Source organism: Mauremys mutica, chromosome 1 (genome assembly GCF_020497125.1).
Source record: "Mauremys mutica isolate MM-2020 ecotype Southern chromosome 1, ASM2049712v1, whole genome shotgun sequence".
Classification (NCBI taxonomy): Eukaryota; Metazoa; Chordata; order Testudines; family Geoemydidae; genus Mauremys; species Mauremys mutica.
The window spans coordinates 368020925-368041040 of record NC_059072.1 but is presented as its reverse complement, the minus strand read 5'-3'; the positions used below and the strand labels follow the sequence as shown (position 1 = coordinate 368041040).

The 20116-nt window shown below is 46.6% G+C and overlaps 1 protein-coding gene across 1 annotated transcript; it reads right to left on the bottom strand.

Annotated features, from left to right (window-relative positions):
- Nucleotides 1–5069: 5069 nt before the first annotated feature.
- Nucleotides 5070–6050, bottom strand: LOC123362870 (olfactory receptor 52E4-like). The gene has a single exon (XM_045003394.1). It carries the CDS (start codon nt 6048–6050, stop codon nt 5070–5072), a length of 981 nt encoding a protein of 326 aa, XP_044859329.1.
- Between the last annotated feature and the right edge of the window lie 14066 nt (nt 6051–20116).

Here is a 20116-nt window from a genome sequence, read left to right as displayed (position 1 = left end):
TCAGGACTCCTGGGTTCTGTCATCCTGCCACTTGTTCCCTCAGTTTACTGATCTGTATAATGGGGATAGTGACTTTTCTTTGCTTGGTGTTTTCAAGATCCTTCCATGAAATAAGCTGCACAGTCTGATGATAGCTACTGATGAAAATTACTGATCTCTAATCCCTTAGCAACAAACCCGTTTACAGGGTGTTACATGCTATGGAGTTTTCAGCATTATCCCTAATTCTTCGTAATCAAGTAGAATTTTAATATATATAAAAAAAATACACAGAGCAGACAATTCCTCTCTGACAAAGTGGAGAGCTCCAGACTTCTCATTTCCGTTTGGGAAGGTCCCTTAACCAAGGGGAGACTCTAGGCATTTTGCTGCCCCCATCATGGCAGGCAGGCTGCCTTTGCCGAAGCCACAGGACCAGCGGACGACCGGCAGAGCTCCCCCAGTGGCTTGCCGCCCCAAGCACGCGCTTCGCATGCTGAGGCCTGGAGCCAACCCTGCCCATATTTACTGTTTATTTCTAGAGCTGGAAGAATAGCACAAATGCGCAGACAGGCTTGTTTCCAGCCTGTTTACATTGTCGAAGAAAAACTTAGTTCTCACTTTTTGGTTGAGTGCAGCAGAGTCAGATACTTTATTTTCTCTTTACACTTGTATAAAGGGAGGGAGTGTGCTAGGACACAAGGTTTCTCCCTCCTAGGCAGGTCTCTCTCCAAGTAAACAATGACAGCAAGAATTTATACTTTTTGTTACCTACAATAATGAGCAACAGCTGCATTTTGTTTATACATAGGCTATTTTGTTATCTTATTTCTCTCACTTCTATTTAGACGCCAATTTACATTCCTTATTATCGACACAAGGTCGCAACGATTTCTCCCAGAGCTCTTACCCACTCGCTTCACACAATCCTCGCTTCTACAAATCTCACATTATTAGGGTTACCGCTAGCCTGACTCTTGATCTACATTACTCACTTCACCTCTCTGTCATGCATCAAAATCCAAGTCAGTTCTTGCTCTACTTCCACAACATCCAGATGCTGCTAATCCCCTAGAGGCTGAGTGAACCCCACTGGGATTGCACAGAGCTATATTCTAAAGGATGCATATCCCTGTGTCGGCCCTCAGCATTGGATGCTGCTACAGATGCTGGGGTGAGAGAGGCGTGGGACACGGCTACCTGAGGGGGATTCCCAGGGAGACACTTCCATCTCAGGATTCACAGGTACCATCTCTTGCTGAGGAGCTCACCTGCTCGATAAACCCAGTGTAACATGTATGTGATGGGATAGAGAGTAAGTCTGTGTCCGTTCCGCTCTTCACATCCTTTAAACTGCCCATGGCCCCTGCCACAGGGAATGAATTTTGTCTCTTTCACAGGGCAAAATGTCACCCTTCGCTGGGGCACCAGTCTGACTGGCTGCCAGACCTGAGGTGGCTGCATTTCAGTGGCACACTGGAGCCTTCAGGATAAAAGGTATTACTAGTATTACAAGACAAGGCCAAATTCTGAGGCTGTGACCCATACTTTCCTCAGTTCCCAATGAGGAAACCCCCACTTGGAGTCAGAACTGAGTAAAGATTTCAGGAGCCAGCTGTGTGTGAATGCAGAAACTGTCTCCTCCTCCTTTTGCATTTGAGGAGGAGGTGGGATTGTCCTCACTGGCGGAAGAACCCCGGCCATTGGTGTTAGCAGTGTCTACACTGATGTGCTACAGCAGCACCACTCTAGCCTCGAGCAGATCTTCCAGAATAGCATCCAGTCTGGATCTGCAGAGATGGATAAATTGGAGAGAGTCCAGCGGAGGGCAACAAAAATGATTAGGGGGCTGGAGCACATGACTTATGAGGAGAGGCTGAGGGAACTGGGATTGTTTAGTCTACAGAAGAGAAGAATGAGGGGGGATTTGATAGCTGCTTTCAACTACCTGAAAGGGGGTTCCAAAGAGGATGGATCTAGACTGTTCTCAGTGGTAGAAGATGACAGAACAAGGAGTAATGGTCTCAAGTTGCAGAGGGGGAGGTTTAGGTTGGACATTAGGAAAAACTTTTTCACTAGTAGGGTGGTGAAGAACTGGAATGGGTTACCTAGGGAGGTAGTGGAATCTCCTTCCTTAGAGGTTTTTAAGGTCAGGCTTGACAAAGCCCTGGCTGGGATGATTTAGTTGGGTTTGGTCCTGCTTTGAGCAGGGGGTTGGACTAGATGACCTCCTGAGGTCCTTTCCAACCCTGAGATTCTATGATTCTATGATTCTATGGGGAGTTGGAGAATCCACCACTTTTCTTTGGGGTGTGTCCAAACGACTAATCACCCTCAGTGCTAGGTATTTGGCCCTTATTTCAAACAAGAATGTCTCTGGCTTCAGGCTCCAGCCGTTGGGTCTTGCTCTGCCTTTCTCTGCTAGAATACAGAGACCATTATTACCCATTGATTTCTCCCCAGGAAATTCTCCACTTGATTGTCTTTTTCATAAAGTAAGTCCCTCACTCTCCAGCCTTTTCCCCAGCCTCCAAACATTTTGCAGCTCTTTTCTGTAGCCTCCCCAATTTTTCCACATCCTTTTTGAAATGTGGATCGCAGGACTGGACACAGTCAGTTTCACCAAAGCCATGCGCAGCGGGAAAAGCATCTAGCGAGCTGGACCCATGCAAACAAAATGTTTTAATACCGCCAAATCCAAAATGATTCTCTCAGAACCAGGAATGCAGGCCTGACCCACAGGCAAGGGCACTATCTTATGGACTGGGGGGATCCTGAAAAGACCATTCTGCCAATATTTGGGGCATCTGCAGATTTTTTTGCAATGATTTTCTATTTCCATCCAGATCATTGATAGAAATGTTGAATAGCATCAGGCCTTGCACTGATCCCTGCTGAACCCCACTCACCCCATTCACTGACAATGGCCCACTGATAACTGCTTTCTGAGATCGGTAAGTTAGGCAGTTTATATGCATGTTGCATATGCTCTACTGATATTGCACTGTGTTCATTTTTAATCGGTATATTTTCCAATATTAAATCAAATGCCTCATAGAAATCAAAGTTTCTTACATCTGCATGGTTTCCTTGATCAACCAAATGTTCCCTCTCATTAAAGGATAAAGTCAGATTTATTTGACAAGACTGATTTTCCATAAGCCCTACTGTTAACTGGCATTAATTATAATCCTAGACTTTTATTTTAAATTAATCCCATATCAGTTTTTCTATGGTTTCCTAACCCTCTGAAATCTTTATTAACTTCCCCTTTTAAAATACTTTATATTTAACAGAGAATTGTCCTCTCTTTGCTTGTTTTTATTTAAAACCTTGCTGCTGCATGATTGCATACTTCTGATTCCTAATGAGATGCACAGCCTCACTCTGCCTCAGAACCCTGCTCCCAAACCTCAGCTGCTTTTATTCGGCTTCCTGGCTTCCCTCACCGCTCCGGATTGGCCAGTCGCCACGCTGCTGCATCCTGGCTTCACTCACTGTAATCTCTTTGTCAGGCTGCAGCGGCCCCCATTCCAGTCCTGGAGTAGAGGGATCCCAGCTCGGGGGAGGGAGGTGGAGATTGTGACATCCTAGCACCCCCATATTCACAACTGTTTTATAATAATGGCATGTTTTTCCGCATCTGGAAAGAAGCAGCATGAGCTACACGTATCACACGAGATGATGAAACACCTTCCAGTCCATTAGCTGTTAAGGAGGATGTAAAACAGCGTCTACTGTAGAACCTTAGAATTATGAACCACAGAATTATGAGCGCTCGATCAAGCACACAAACTTTTGGAATGAGACGAATACTCAACCTGGGGGTTGGGACCCCTGAGAGGGTCACAAAGTTATTACATGGGGGGTCCTGGGCTGTCACCTCCACCGCAAACCCCACTTTGCCCCTAGCATTTCTAACAGTAAATATATTAAAAAGTGTTTTTCGTTTATAAGGGGGCCACACTCAGAGGCTTGCTGGGTGAAAGGGGTCACCGGTACAAAACTTTATTATTTCTAGGATGCTGCTACCAAAAGACTCTAATTCGGGCCATAGAATCACATACTGTTTGACCCGGGTTACAGCAAAGGGCTTTCTAGCAATTTGGAAGAAGACATAAAGGGGAGAAATAACAGGATGTCAGAGCTGTCATTCTCCCTATAATGACACATCTGAAAGTACCGGAGGAAAAAGACAGAACAGGGAGGCAAATGCTCATCCCAGGCAGAAAGCAGTCAGGCTGCCTGAGAAAGATAACCTGCTTGTACGCTCTAACTGGGTGAGATACTGCTGGATTCAAACACTATCTAGCACATTAACCTTAGGTTGTGGTTTTGTTTTGTTTCTTATGATAATCTACTTGGATCTGTTTCCTTTCACCAATAATCATTTAAAAGCGCTCTCTCTCTCTAGCTAAACACCCCTATTTTATATTTTACCAGACGGTGTTGTTTCAAGTGCAAAGAGGAAAGATCTCAGCCCATGCACAAAATTCGGTGTACATCCGCTTTCCTTTGTAGAAATGGTGGACTGGGTAATAAATTCATACTGGTCAGGTTTTGACCAGGGCAGGACAGTCGAGGTCTGGGAATCTTAGGCTGGGCATCTGGGAGTATTGTGGTCGTAGGTTCTCTATTGCAGTTTCATGAGTGGCTGGCCAGGGCAGTCGTGAACACATCTAGGGGTGGTCCCTGCCCATAGATGTTGAGGTGAGGCAAGCTTGGAGGGTTTCAGCTTGTCACAATATATTACAATGCAAGAGGGAACCCAGAATGGTGAGACAGATGAGTCAGCTCTACCTCAGTTCCAGCTGGCAACCTGAGGGGACCCATTACATAGATGATCCAGATAGTGATGAGGGAGTGTATTGGAGTAGGAGCAGCGGTGGGGATTTTTGGGGAAAAGGTGGGGCAAGGGGCAGGTGTCCAGATGACCAGTGACAATTATGATTATAATTAGATAGATGGCAACCCTATGTGTTAATGAGTTGTACGGTCACCAGTTCCATAGTATGTAACGCTGAGAAAACACAGTACGTGATTCAGGGAAGACAGCCCAACACCATGCCACCAACCAGATCTGCATGGACCTAAGTCACAGACTTAGAGCACCAGGAGAAAACTTTAGTCTCTTTATGAGTTAAGATCTGGAGCAGCCTGTCCCGGATCTGTTTGGTCCTCATCCCATAGATGATGGGGTTTAGCATGGGGGGCACAAGGAGGTAAACGTTGGCAATAAAAATGTGAAAATGAAGGGGCAAATTGTGCCCAAATCGGGATGTGAGGGAAGAGAAGAGAGTTGGGATATAAAAGGCTAAGATGACACAGAGGTGGGAGCCGCAAGTCCCAAACGTCTTGAGCCGGGCGTCCTTTGTGGGGAAGCTGAAGATGACCCTGAGGATCTGGGTATAGGACACAACAATAAAAAACACATCCAGACCAATCCTACATAATAGCACAAATAGGCCATAGTAACTACTGATGCGGATGTCGGCGCAGGCCAGCTTCACCACTTCCAAGTGCTCACAGTGTGTATGGGGGATGATGTTGGTTTTGCAATACGGCCACCGCCTTGCCAGGAAGGGATAGGGTAGTGCGAGCATGCTGCCACGCAGCACGACGGCCAGGCCAATCTTTATCACCATGCGGTTTGTCAGGATGGTGGAATATCTCAGGGGATGGCAGATGGCTACGTACCGATCCACAGCCATGGCCACGAAGATCCCAGACTCGATCGCTGAGAAGCAGTGAACGAAGTACAGCTGGGTGAGGCAGGCACTGAAATCGATCTCCCTGGAATTGAACCAGAAGATTGCCAGAATTTTGGGTATGGTGGATGTGGACAGGACCAGGTCAGTGACTGCCAGCATGCATAGGAAATAGTACATGGGCTCATGGAGGCTCGGCTCCCTCTTCACAATGAAGAGAATAGTGAAATTTCCCAAGATGACTATGACGTACATGGCGCAGAAGGGGATGGAGATCCAGACATGGGCCACCTCAAGACCAGGAATGCCCAGCAGGATGAAGGTGGAGGGGTTGGTGAATTCAGTTGTGTTGGAATCTGACATGGAGCAGGGGAGAAGTTGTCCAACTCCAAGGCAGAAAGGTGTGTCCTACTTGGATTGTACGTTCCCCTGACTTCTTGTATCTAGGGTGATGGTCGCAGTGCAACTGCCTGGATGGAGAGACAATATGAATATCAGACAGTACATGAATGGGGGCCACTTTAGTGGCAAAGTGAAGACAGCAATAGTAATGGGAAAGCAACATAGAAGAACATAAGAATGGCCGTGCTGGGTCCGACCCAAAGGTCTATTTAGCCCAGTATCCTGTCTGCCATCAGTGGCCAATGCCAGGTGCCGCAGAGGGAGTGAACCTAACAGGTATTGATCAAGTGACCTCTCCCCTGCCGTCCATCACCACCCTCTGACAAACATAGGCTAGGGACACCATTCCCTACCCATCGTGGCAGGGAAATTAAAAATATCAAGGAAAAATCCATGTTTGGCAGGGTTAAGGATCACAAAAAGGAAAAGTCCATTCTTGGCAGGGTTAAGAATTTCTTAAGTATATTAAGAAAATAAGAAATCCTAGAAAATATTTCAGTGAGTTCCTAGAAGGGGAAGGAACTTTTAATGTTGAGAAAAGGCAAATGTGTTCAAGAAATAGTTTTGTTCTGCATTTGTAAAGATGAACTGTGATGTACTCATATCACCTCAGGTGAAGAAACACTTTCCAGACCATTAGTAGTCAAGGTGGCTGTGAAACAGCATCTACTGTAGAATCTGAGAGTTACAAACACCAGAGATCAGGAGCGACTGATAAACCATAAATCCCATTTTGAACCAATACACAATAGGCAAAAGCAGAGCCTCCTCCCACCTCAAAAAGGAGGCAAATGCAGGGCAGGTCTCGGTTAAAAGATTTGGCAAGGTTAGGAAACAATGGAAAAGCTGTAAGGGATTTTAAAAAAAAGAATCTAGGAATATAATTAACGCCAGTGAACAACATGGTTTATAAAAAACTGGTCTTCTCAAATAATCCCAATTTCTTCATTTTATGAGTACATGTTTGCTTGATGAAGGGAACTGCGCAGCTGCACTAAACCTCAATTTCTCTGAGACATTAGATTTTGTAGGGGAAAATATTAAGATAAACAAAGAACACTGTATAATATCAGTAGAGCACACATAAAATGGAATAAAAACTGCTAACTGACAGATCTCAGAAACCAGTTGTGAATTGACCATTGTCAGGGAATGGGGAAGTTTCTAGTGGAGTTCTGCTGGCATTGGTTCTAGGCTGGATGCTACTCAATATTTTCACCCATGATCTGGAAGAAAATGGATAATCACTGCAAATAAAATTTGTGCAGAACCGAAACACTGGCAGAGTGGTTACAATGAGGAGGCCGGGGCAGGCACACTGATTGATTTGGAGCTTTTGGTGAGCCGGGCCCATGCAAAATAAAATGTTTTGATACACTCAAATGCAGAGTTATCATCTTGGAACAGGGAATGCCGGGCTGATCCTCCGACTAGGGCACTGTATTATGGGTCACTATGGACACCCAACTCACCGTGAGATCCCAGTGGGATGCTGTGGCCAAAAGGGCTCATGCAATCCTTTAATGCATAAACAGGAGAGTGGGGAGTTGAAGCAGGGGAAGGATTTTACCTCTGCAAATGCACTGGTGTAAGCAACTGTGTCCAGTTCTGGGTCCTCATTTCAAAAGGGATGTGGAAAAATTGGAGAAGGTGCAGAAAAGACCCACAGAAATGATTTGAGGTGGGAGAAAATGCTGGTCAGAGAGAGAGAGAGACTTGAAGATCTTGATTTATTTATCTTTGTCAAGGATCCTCCCCCATTCTGAACTTTAGGGTACAGATGTGGGGATGTGCATGGACACTTCTAAGCTTAATTACTATCTTAGATCTGGTAACACTGCCACCATCCAGAAATTTCAGTGTCTGGATCACTTTCTGTCCCCCCAAAACCTTCCCCATACTGGGCAGCCTTGAGAGGCTTTTTCACCAAGTTCCTGGTGAACACCGATCCAACCCCTTGGATCTTAACACAAGAAGAATTTAACCATCAATTTAAAATCAATCAGGTTCTTAAAAAGAAAGATTTTAATTAAAGAAAGAAAGGTAAAAATTATCTCTGTAAAATCAGGATGGAAAATACTTTACAGGGTAATCAGGTTCTTATGACCCAGAGGAACCCGCCCTCTAACCTTAGGTTCAAAGTTACAGCAAACAGAGGTAAAATCCTCTCAGCAAAAATGAACATTTACAAGTTGAGAAAACAAAAATAAGACTAACACGCCTTGCCTGGCTATTACTTACAAGTTTGAAAAACGAGAGACTGATTCAGAAAGATTTGGAGAGCCTGTATTGATGTCTGGTCCCTCTTAGTCCCAAGAGCGAACAACCAACAAACAAAGAGCACAAACAAAAGACTTCCCTCCACCAAGATTTGAAAGTATCTTGTCCCCTTATTGGTCCTCTGGTCAGGTGTCAGCCAGGTTTACTGAGCTTCTTAACCCTTTACAGGTAAAAGAGACGTTAACCCTTAACTATCTGTTTATGACAACCTTATATAGAAGTATCGGGCTCTTTAATCTTGCGGAGAAAGGCAGAGCAAGGCCCAATGGCTGGAAACTGAAGTCAGGCAAATTCCAGTTTGAAATAAGGGCCAAATGTTTAGCATTGAGGGAGACTAACCGCTGGGGAACACTGCAAAGAGAAATGGTGGATTCTCCAACTCCGCATGTCTGCAGACCCAGTTGAGTACTATGTCCAATTTTGATCGTGACTGTATAGAAGGGTGGAGGGAACCTGGAAAGGATCCAGAGGAAAGGCACAAAGATATTCCAAAGGATGCAGTGGAAGCCTGATAAACAAGCTAAAGGAACCAAGTGTGTTTAGTTTGGAAAAGAGGAGATTGAAGTGGGGACATGGCAGAAGTCTTCAGGTACTTGATAGGCTGCCATAAAAAAAGTGGAGGAAAGTTGTTCTCTCCTGCCGCAGAGCGCAGGACCAGAGGCAATGGGTTCAAACTACAGCACAGCAGATTTAGATGAAATTTCAGGAAAAAACTCCTAACTGTAACAACAGGATGACAATGGAACAGACAACTTAGACAGTTATGGAAGATTCTTAGCTGGATGTATTCAAAAGGAGAAGGGACAACCACCTGCCTTGGATGGTTTAGACTGAAAATCTCCTGCATCTTGGCAGCGGATCAGATTACATGACCCTTGTGGTGCATTATCGTACAGTGTCTCTGTGAGTCTGCAATGTAAAATCCTGGTATGAATCAGGCCTTGGTGACACACAAGTTAGGGGCTCAATACAGGGGTAACTGACTGACATTTAATGGTCTGTGTTATACAGGAGGACAGACTGGTGCCTTCTAACCGTATATGCCATGAATCTATCAATAAAGAAAGCAGATCAGGCATTTACATTTATTGTGTCTCATAACACACGAACAAGAGAACATTCAGTTCCATTTACTGTCTGAACATATGACACAATCCATATTTAATAATATTACATATTACATAATCCATATTTGGCCTGTGGAATTGGAGGTGTCTTTGGTGGTAAAACCTTTAATTAGGTTGTCTGATACCTTCAATGGGAAGACCTCAGTTTCAGCTGAAGTTTTCCAGTCTTTAAGCATTAGGAGCGACATTTCCCAAGCTGGATGTTTGCTTATGGCTGAATTGTTTTTTGAAACTTTCAGGCTTGACAGTTCAGCTGACTACTCGAATGAAGCTAGGAGAACATGTGTCTTAACCATGTTGTTCCAACTCCATGGTCTCCAGGAGATAAAAGTCCGGTAACAGTCCCACCTACCCACACATCCAACCCCCTCCCAGTTAACAGCCAGAGACCTGAGATTCAAGAGAAGGAGGTGACAGTCTCTGCCCATTAACACACATCTGTCTTCTCAGGTCTTTACTCAGTTCTCATCCAGGGGAGTTTTCCCATAGTGGGGCCTGAGCGAACTATGGGCCATGGCATCAGAATTTGGCATTGTACTGTACTTCTACCACCTTTAATCCTGAATGCTGCCTTGTGCCACAGAAATACACCCACCTCCACGCTGAATGGCATCAGCCGGGACGGGCAGGGATGCTAATCAAAGGAGGACATTTTGGCCAGTGCTATTGGAGCAAACTCATCCCCTGTGGCAAGGGCCCTGGGATGTTAATGGCTGTGCAGAGCGGAATGGACCAGAAACTTACACTGTATCCCATGACGCCCACGTTGCACTGAGTTTGTAAAGCAGGTGAGTGCCTCATCAAGAGATGGTACCTGTGAATTCTGAGACGGAAATGTCTTCCCTCTCTCACCGCAGCATCTCCAGCAACATCCCACACTGAGACCCGACACAGGGGTGAGCACCATTTATAATATAGCTCTGTGCAATCCCCAGGGGATTCATTCAGCCTCTAGAAGAGAAGCGGCACCTTAATGTAAACAGGCTGGAGAAAAGCTGGTCTGCACTTCTGTGTTATTTATCCAGCTTTCGGAGTAAACAGTAATTAAGGGACCTTCCTTAAGGGAGATGAGAACTCTTGGGCTCTCTGCTGAGCCACAGAGGAAGGGGCTGCTCTGTGTATTTGTGTATATATAAAATTCTAATTGATAAGGAAGAAAAAAGGGATAACACCTACGTCTGTATAGGGAATGATACCCTGTAAATTGCCAGGAGGGATGGGTAGATAGTAGACAAACAGATCTGGAGATAATGACTGAGGGGAGACACAAACAGTTAGATCAGAGACCAGTAATTCTTATCAGTAACTATCATCATCCTGTGCAACACCTTTCTCTGAAGGATTAACAGAGCACCTAACAAAGGGAAAGTCTCTATTGACGAATCCCCGTTATTCATATAGGTAAACTGAGACACTGTGAGACGTAAATTGGCAAAGGCCACACAGAGATTGATGGCATGATGACAGACAAAACCCAGCAGTCCTGACTCCCCTTCCATAATCACGGTCTCTCCATCACGCCAAGAGGGAAATTGACTCCCGCTCTGGCAGGGACTGTTCCTTGGGTGGGATGCAGAGGGAAGGCAGGAAGAGGGAGCCTGAGGTTCTCTTCTCAAGGTGAATGTGAGGTTTCCAGAACTAGCTGGAGGTTGTGAGATCCCTCTCATGTGAGCTGTGAACTCCAAGACTTCACATTATCTCCCACTCAGTAACTTGCCAATGCATCACTCCATGCATCTGAAGAAGTGAGGTTTTTTTACCCACGAAAGCTTATGCCCAAATAAATCTGTTAGTCTTTAAGGTCCCACCAGACTCCTTGTTGTTTCTATGGATACAGACTAACACAGCTACCCCTCGATACATTACTCACACCTTGGTCCAGAGAGGCCTGGTCTTCCACTCAAGGGTCACTTAGCCAGGACCCAGAGAGGTGGGTGGGCCCATAACACCCCCCATTTTGCCCCACTGGATGCTGGTGGGAGTGGCCAGATAAAGGACTGCAGCTTGCCACTGCAGCACAGGGCTCAACTGTGGCCAGTGGATACCCTCGGAAGCGGGGAGAACGGAGTTGGGGGCATGGCTGGAGGGCTGTGTCCTAAAGAGGACACCGTGGTCCAGAGAGCAACGTGGGTCCAGAGAAGATGGAGAAAGCAGAGCAACGGCAGCGAGACACCACCTGCAGAGGGAGCTCCATACCTGGACTGAGCTAATTCCAAGAGCGACCAGCAGGAGGTGCCATGGTGGGGATTCTGCACTCTCATTACATGATGGGAAAAGTCTATAACTTAGGCCTGGTCTACACTGTGAGTTTATACCGAATTTAGCAGCAGTAAACTGAATTAACCCTGCATCCGTCCACACAACAAAGCCCTTTATATGGATATAAAGGGCTCTTAATACTGGTATCTGTAATCCTCCCCGATGAAGGGAGTAGCGCTGAAATCGGTATTGCCATGTGGGATTAGGGTTAGTGTGGCCGCAATTTGATGGTATTGCATCCAGGTGCTATCCCACAGTGCACTGGCCAGGTAGACAAAAAATGTCCCGCGAACTTTTGAATTTAATTTCCCGTTTGCCCAGCGTGGAGCGCCAATCAGAACGGGTGACCGTGCAGTCCCAGAATCCAAAAAAGCTCTAGCATGGACCATACGGGAGATACTGGATCTGATCACTGTATGGGGAGACAAATCTGTTCTATCAGAGCTCCGTTACAGAAGACGAAATGCCAAAGCATTTGAAAAAATCTCCAAGGCTATGATAGAAAGAGGCCACAGCAGGGACTCAGCTGCGTGACAAGCGTAACAGAAAGCCAAAGAATCAAATGGACGCTCATGGAGGGAGGGAGGGGGGACTGAGGACTCAAGCTATCCCACAGTTCCCACAGTCTCCAAAAAACATTTGCTTTCTAGGTTGAGCTCCTAATGCCTGAAGGGTCAAAAACATTGTTGCAGGTGGCTCAGGGTATATGTCATTAATTCCCCCCCGCCCCCGCTCAGAAAGTATACGGAAAAAAATTGTTTCTCGCCTTTTTTCAATGTCACCATATGTCTACTGGATGCTGCTGGTAGACGCAGTGCTGCACTGCTAAACAGCAGCATCCCCTCCTCTCCTCTACCTGATGGCAGACGGTGCAATAGGACTCATAGTCGTCATCATCCTCCCGTGAGTGCTCCTGGCTGGCCTCGGTGAGTTTGGCCGGGGGTGCCTGGGCGAAAATGGGAATGACTCCCGGTCATTCCCTTTTTTAAGCTTTGTCTCTTCGAGATTCAGTCCTGCCTGGTATATCATAGCAGATGGAGGCTGCGCTCCTCTCCCCCTACCCCCTTTAACGTCTAGTGGAGATTCAGTCCTGCCTGGTATATCATAGCAGCTGGAGGCTGCCTCCCCCTTATTTTATCTCAGTAAAGTCAGTGTTTCTTATTCATGCATCTTTATGACTTCATCACACAAATGGGGGGATAACAGGAGGGGGGGGAGAAGGGAAACAACGGGTGGGGTTGTTGCAGGGGCACCCCCTAGAATGGCATGCGGCTCATCATTTTTGCGGGATCTCTGGGGCTCTGACATGGAGCGGCTGTCCTCTCTGGTTCTTTTGTAAGCTTGCCCTATATTCTAGGCAGGACTGACTCTACTTTTAGACAAAACGTAAAGAAGGGAATGACCTGGGGAGTCATTCCCATTTTTGTCCATACGCCCCCAGCCGACCACAGCGAGGCCAGCCAGGAGCACCCATGACAGCAGCAGACGGTGCAATATGGCTGGTAACCATCTCTGCTACCTTGCAAGGCAAGTGAATGCTGCTGTGTAGCACGGCAGTACCGCGTCTGTCAGCAGCATCCAGTACACATACAGTGAGAGTGAAAAAAGGCTAAATGCGCTCCAGGGTTGCCATGCTATGGCGTCTGCCAGGGCAATCCAGGGAAAAGGGCATGAAATGATTGTCTGTCGTTGCTTTCATGGAGGGAGGACTGACTGACGACATTTACCCAGTATCACCCGTGATACTGTTTTTGCCCCATCATGCATTGGGATCTCAACCCAGAATTCCAATGGGTGGGGGATAGCTATGGGATAGCTACCCACAGTGCAACGCTCCGGAAATCGACGCTAGCCTCGGTACATGGATTCACACCGCCGAATTAATGTGCTTAGTGTGGCCACGTGCTCTCGAATTTATATAATCTGTTTCCAAATACAGGTTTCTGTAAAATCAGAATAACCCCGTAGTCTAGACATACCCTTAGGCCTGCACCCAGGGCTGAGCAGCAAACCAACAATGAGTATTCCCATCCCTGAGCCAAGGCAGGACACCAAAAAGTTTATGACTCAGATCTGTGTTGAGGGCCAAGAAGCAAGACAGTGAGGAACCCTAGCTCCAGTGGATGGCCAAGAATTGCAGGTTCCTTGGCCTACAGAGGTGGGAATGCCACACCATGGGGGGCAAGGTTAGGGGAGCATGGGTGTGATGTTATTGACAGAATCTGTAACTGTATAGATCATTGTTGCAATCACTGTCTGAGTAGAGAGTCCACATATCCAGACATTCCTTCAGTGAGAGTGTGGATCTTGGGTAGTAGATAGAATAACCCTGGTCGGGGCTCTAACACCGGAATAGATCAACACACTCTTAGAGCCCCGACCAGGGTTATTCTTTCTACTACCCAAGATCCACAAACCCGGAAATCCTGGACGCCCCATCATCTCGGGCATTGGCACTCTCACTGAAGGACTGTCTGGATATGTGGACTCTCTACTCAGACCCTATGCCACCAGTACTCCCAGCTATCTCCGTGACACCACTGATTTCCTGAGGAAACTACAATGCATTGGTGACCTTCCAGAAAACACCATCCTAGCCACCATGGATGTAGAGGCTCTCTACACAAACATCCCACCCACAGATGGAATACAAGCAGTCAGGAACAGTATCCCTGATGATGCCACAGCACAACTGGTTGCTGAGCTCTGTGCCTTTATCCTCACACACAACTATTTCAAATTTGATGACAATATATATCTCCAGATCAGTGGCATCGCTATGGGCACTAGCATGGCCCCACAATATGCCAATATTTTTATGGCTGACCTGGAACAACGCTGCCTCAGCTCCCGTCCACTCACGCCCCTTCTCTACCTACGCTACATCGATGACATCTTCATCATCTGGACCCATGGGAAGGAGACTCTGGAAAAATTCCACCACGATTTCAGCAGCTTCCACCCCACCATCAACCTCAGCCTGGACCAATCTCCATGGGAGGTCCACTTCCTAGACACCACGGTGAAAATAAGTCATGGTCACATTAACACCACCCTATACCGAAAACCTATCGACTGTTATGCCTACCTTCATGCATCCAGCTTCCGACCCAGGCACACCACACGATCCATTGTCTACAGCCAAGCACTGAGGTACAACCGCATCTGCACTAACCCCTCAGACAGAGACCAACACCTACAAAATCTCCACCAAGCATTCTCAAAACTACAATACCCACACGAGGAAATAAAAAACAGATCAACAGAGCCAGACGTGTACCCAGAAGCCTAGTACTGCAAGACAAACCCAAGAAAGAAACCAACAGGACTCCACTTGCCATCACATAGAGTCCCCAGCTAAAACCCCTCCAACGTATCTTCAGGGATCTACAACCCATCCTGGACAATGATCCCACACTTTCACAGGCCTTGGGTGGCAAGCCAGTCCTCGCCCACAGACAACCTGAAGCATATTCTCACCAGTAACTGCACAGTGCACCATAGTAACTCTAGCTCAGGAACCAATCCATGCAACAAATCTCGATGACAACTCTGCCCACATATCTACACCAGAGACACCATCACAGGACCTAACCAGATCAGCCACACCATCATCCGTTCATTCATCTACACGTCCACCAATGTAATATATGCCATCATATGCCAGCAATGCCCCTCTGCTATGTACATCGGCCAAACTGGACAGTCTCTAAGGAAAAGGGCAAAATGGACACAAATCAGATATTAGGAATGGCAAAATACAAAAACCTGTAGGAGAACACTTCAACCTCCCTGGCCACAAAATAGCAGATATTAAGGTGGCCATCCTGCAGCAAAAAAAACTTCAGGGCGACTTCAAAGAGAAACTGCTGAGCTTCAGTTCATCCGCAAATTTGACACCATCAGCTCAGGATTAAACAAAGACTGTGAATGGCTTGCCAACTACAAAACCAGTTTCTCCTCTCTTGGTTTTCACACCTCAGATGCTAGAAGAGGGCCTCATCCTCCCTGATTCAACTAACCTCGTTATCTCTAGCTTGCTTCTTGCCTGCATATATATACCTTCCCCTGGAAATTTCCACTACTTGCATCCGACGAAGTGGGTATTCACCCACGAAAGCTCATGCTCTAAAAGGTCTGTTAGTCTTTAAGGTGCCACAGGATTATTGCTTCTTTCTCATAAATCATGTGCTCCAGCCCCCTAATCATTTTTGTTGCCCTGCGCTGGACTCTTTCCAATTTTTCCACAGCCTGCTTGTAGTGTGGGGCCCCGAACTGGACACTGTACTCCAGATGAGGCCACACTAATGCCTTGTTCACGAAGACAAAGGCACAAAATCATTGGACTACACATCTGGAGTGGGTCAGAGAAGTCTCCAGAGTGGAGAGAGCACCCCAAAGTACCCTAACCCTTGTCCTAATGGATCATGACAAGGTTAGTGGTTGAGCCCCCCAGAAATCCTGGGCCCAGCTATGTCAGGATTATGAGGACTCTGCCATATAAGAGAGTGGAAGGGGAGTTCTCAGGGTCATCCAGGACTGTAGGTAAAGGGAGTGGGAGTGAGGTCTCAGATCCATTCAGTAGTCAATTCCACCGGGGTAGCGTAAAAACCTGGAAAGTTCCTCACACGAGCGGGACCTTTCTCCTGCTTCCATTTGTTAGGAATTCTTCAAAGGACTCACCTTACTTTTCTCTTTTAAGGGGAAACTTTTACCCTTGGAACATTTTGCTCTTTTGCGGTACTCAAGGCTCTTCAAATTTCTGCACAAGTGTGTAATAACCTGCCCCCTCTGCCTGCCTGAGTTCACGTCTACACTACACACCTTACAGTGGTATAGCTGTACTGCTGCAGCTAAGCCGCTGTAAGGTGTGCTTGTAGCCGCTCTATGCCAATGAGAGGGAGGCATGATTAGAATGAAAGCAGAGTTAAAAAAGCTAATGGAGAGCCCTGACCTCCAGCTGTGTATCCCGTGATGGCACCACTCGATGGCCTGTTCTCACTAACCCCCATCTAGTCCCTCGAACTTGTGCTGTGCTCCTAACGGTCAAGGAGTGGGCCCTACCCCCAGCACCCTTTTGTCTTTAGCTACGGAGGAAGGTCAAACCATTCTTGCCAGCGATAGAGTCTTAGTAACTTGAATACGGGTGGACAGGATGCCCCTGTTGGGAACTGATAGGACAATTCATTCAGTCTAATTCCAGTTATTAAAAACCCAGGGGCTCCACATTGGAGAAATCCCCTCGATTAGCCAGATGAGCAGGCAGAGAGTTCAACTAGGGAATCTGAGCGCCCTCCAGCGGGGCAGTCCTGGAAAGTCTGACTCAGCCTGGAACATTAGACTGGGAGGAAATGTACCGAGAGGGAGAGAACAGATCCAGTGCAAACACAAATCCAGTTTCTAGCCTTCCTATAGTGCTCCCCACCCTCTTGTTCAGGGCATCTTTGTGGGGAGGGTGAGGCCTCTGTCCCCAAGAAGCCCCCGGCTCTACTCTACCCACAGGAACATTCTTTTAGTGATAGTGGAGTCCCAGAGTTGACAATTTCCAGGACCAGGGAGCTCACAAACTCCAGCTAGTTGTGGAAACCTCAGATTCACCTTGAGAGGATGGAGAAGGCTCAGGATTCCTCTTCCAGCATTTCTCCTGCATCCCACCCAAGGAACAGGCTTTGAGAGAGCAGGAGTCCATTTCCCTCTTGGGGTGATAGAGGGACTGTGGTTACGGAAGTGAAATCAGGACTCTTGGCTTTTGTCTGTCATCCTACCACACATTCCCTCAGTTCACCTATCTGTATAATGGGGATATGTTCATTGTGACTTTTCTTTGCTTGATGTTTTCAAGATCCTTCCATGAAAAGTACTGAACAGTCTGATTATAGTTACTAATGCAAATTATTGATCTCTGATACCTTAGCAACAGCCCCATGTGCCTCCTGAAAGTGTACGTTTCTCTCTTTGTCATATGACTCCAGATCTGTCTGCCAACTATGTACCCATACATCCTGGGCATTTACAGGGTACCAGACCCTATGGAGATCTCTGTAATCAAGTACAATTTCAAAATATACAAAAATACACAGAGCACACAGTTCCTCTCTGACAAAGTGGAGAGCCCCAGAGGTTTCATCTCCCCTTGGGAATGTCCCTTAATTGCTGTTTACTTCTAAAGCTGGAAGAATAGCACAAATGTGCAGACAGGCCTGTCTCCAGCCTGTTTACATCCAAATACTGCTAATCCCCTAGAGGCTGAGCGAACCTCACTGGGATTGCACAGAGTTTTATTATAAATGATGCACACCTCTGTATCGGCTCTCGGTGTGGGATGCTGCTGCAGATGCTGGAGTGAGAAAGGTGTGGGACACGGCTACCTGTGGGGGATTCCCAGGGAAGACGCTTCCATCTCAGGATTCACAGGTACCCATTTTTTGCATAGGAGCTCACCTGCTCGACAAACCCAGTGTAACATCTATGTGATGGGATAGAGAGTTATTCTGTGTCCTTTCCGCTCTTCACATCCATTAAACTGCCCATGGCCCCTGCCACAGGGATGGAGTTTTCTCTAGTATTACAGGGCAAAAGGTCGCACCTTGCTGGGCCCTCAGGCTCGCTGGTGGATGCCAGACTTGAGGTGGCTGCATTTCAGTGGCACATTGAAGCTTTCAGCATTGAAGATGTTACTAGAAGTACAAGACAAGGCCAAATTCTGAGGCCGTGACCCATAGTATCCTCAGTCCCCAGTGAGAACAGCCCCTTGGAGTCAGACCTGAGTAAAGATCTCTGGAGCCAGCTGTGTGTTAATGCAGAGAGACTGTCACCTCCTCCTCTTGCATGTGTGGATTGTGGGGGCACTGTAGTCTGATTGTTATGTGCTGGAAATAGGGTGACAAGATATCCCGATTTTGGGGGGGCAGTCTCGATATTTAGGGATTTTTTCCTAATATAGGCACCTCTTGTCCGCCACATCTGTCCTGATTTTCAACACTTTCTATCTGGTCACCATAGCTGGAAATCTTGGAGGTGCTAAGGCTCCTCAATGGAACAATTATAAGAATTTGTCAACATGGGCACGACGTCTTGTCTCCTGACCTAATTCTCCAATTCAGAGGAACTGTTATGCCTCAAACTTTCAAAAAAAACCACGTGAGCCGGAAACTGACATCAGGCATGGAACATTAGAGTCTAAATGCTTGAAGTTTGGCAAACTTATAAATAACTTGAAGAGAATTGTCCTTATAGAAGGTGTCAGACAGCCTTAAGTAAAGTTGGTGCCACAAGCACCAACTACAATGGCCGGTCCATTTGCGAATGCCATTCACCTAAGCTCTTTGCTCCTATAATGTTTGTGTCAAGGAGTTCCCCATGCCAATTATGGATTATGTGAAACAATTTTCTTTTATCAGTGTTAAATGTTCAGGCTTCCATGTAAAGGAATATTCCCCTGTTTGTGTGTTACACCGTAAATATAAATATCTGGTCTACTTTCTTTATTGATAGATTCATTGGGTTTATGGTTAGAAGGCAGCATTAGATCATCCAATCTGAACTCCTGTATAAAAAAGGCCACTATATTTCACCGAGTTATCCTGTATTGAGCTGGATGACTTGAGTGTAACTAATGCCTGGTCTACGCTAGGATTTTATATCATAGAATCACAGAGCTACAGGATGAAAAGGGACTGCTGGGTCACCTAGTATAACTCCCTGCCAAGATACAGGATTTGTTGAGTCTGAACCATCCAGGACAGATGGCTGCCCAGCCTCCTTTGGAAAACTTCCTGCAATGGAGATTCCGCAAACTCCTGAGCCGTCTGTTCCATTGTCCTCCTGCCCTTACAGTTAGGAACTTTTTCCTGCGATATCATCTTAGTCTGCTATACTGTAGTTTAAACTCAATTCACTGTTGTCCTGCCCGCTGTGGTAAGAGAGGAGAAATTTTCTCCTCCTTTTCTATGGCAGCTTTTCAAGTATCTGAAGAAGGCTGTCATGACCCTCCTCCATCTCCTCTTTTCCAGGGGAAGGAGGAGCAAATTCAGCATCCTTGGGGCAAGTGACTGTCTGTATTGTGTGTTTGTTTGTGTTTGGGGGTTACTTGCTCTGTGCTGAACTTGTGTGTATCAATCTGCTTGGTTGGTTGGTTGGTTGAAGAAACCCCACACCCCAGAGGGATGTAGATATACCAGACTAACCCTGGTGTAGACAGTCTGAGGCCAATGGATGAATTCTTCCATCGCCCCAGCTACCACCTCTCGGGGAGGTGGATTGCCCTCACTGGCGGAAGAACCCCAGACATTGGTGTTAGCAGTGTCTACACTGATGTGCTACATCAGCACCACTCTAGCCTGTTAGTTCTAGTCAAGCCTC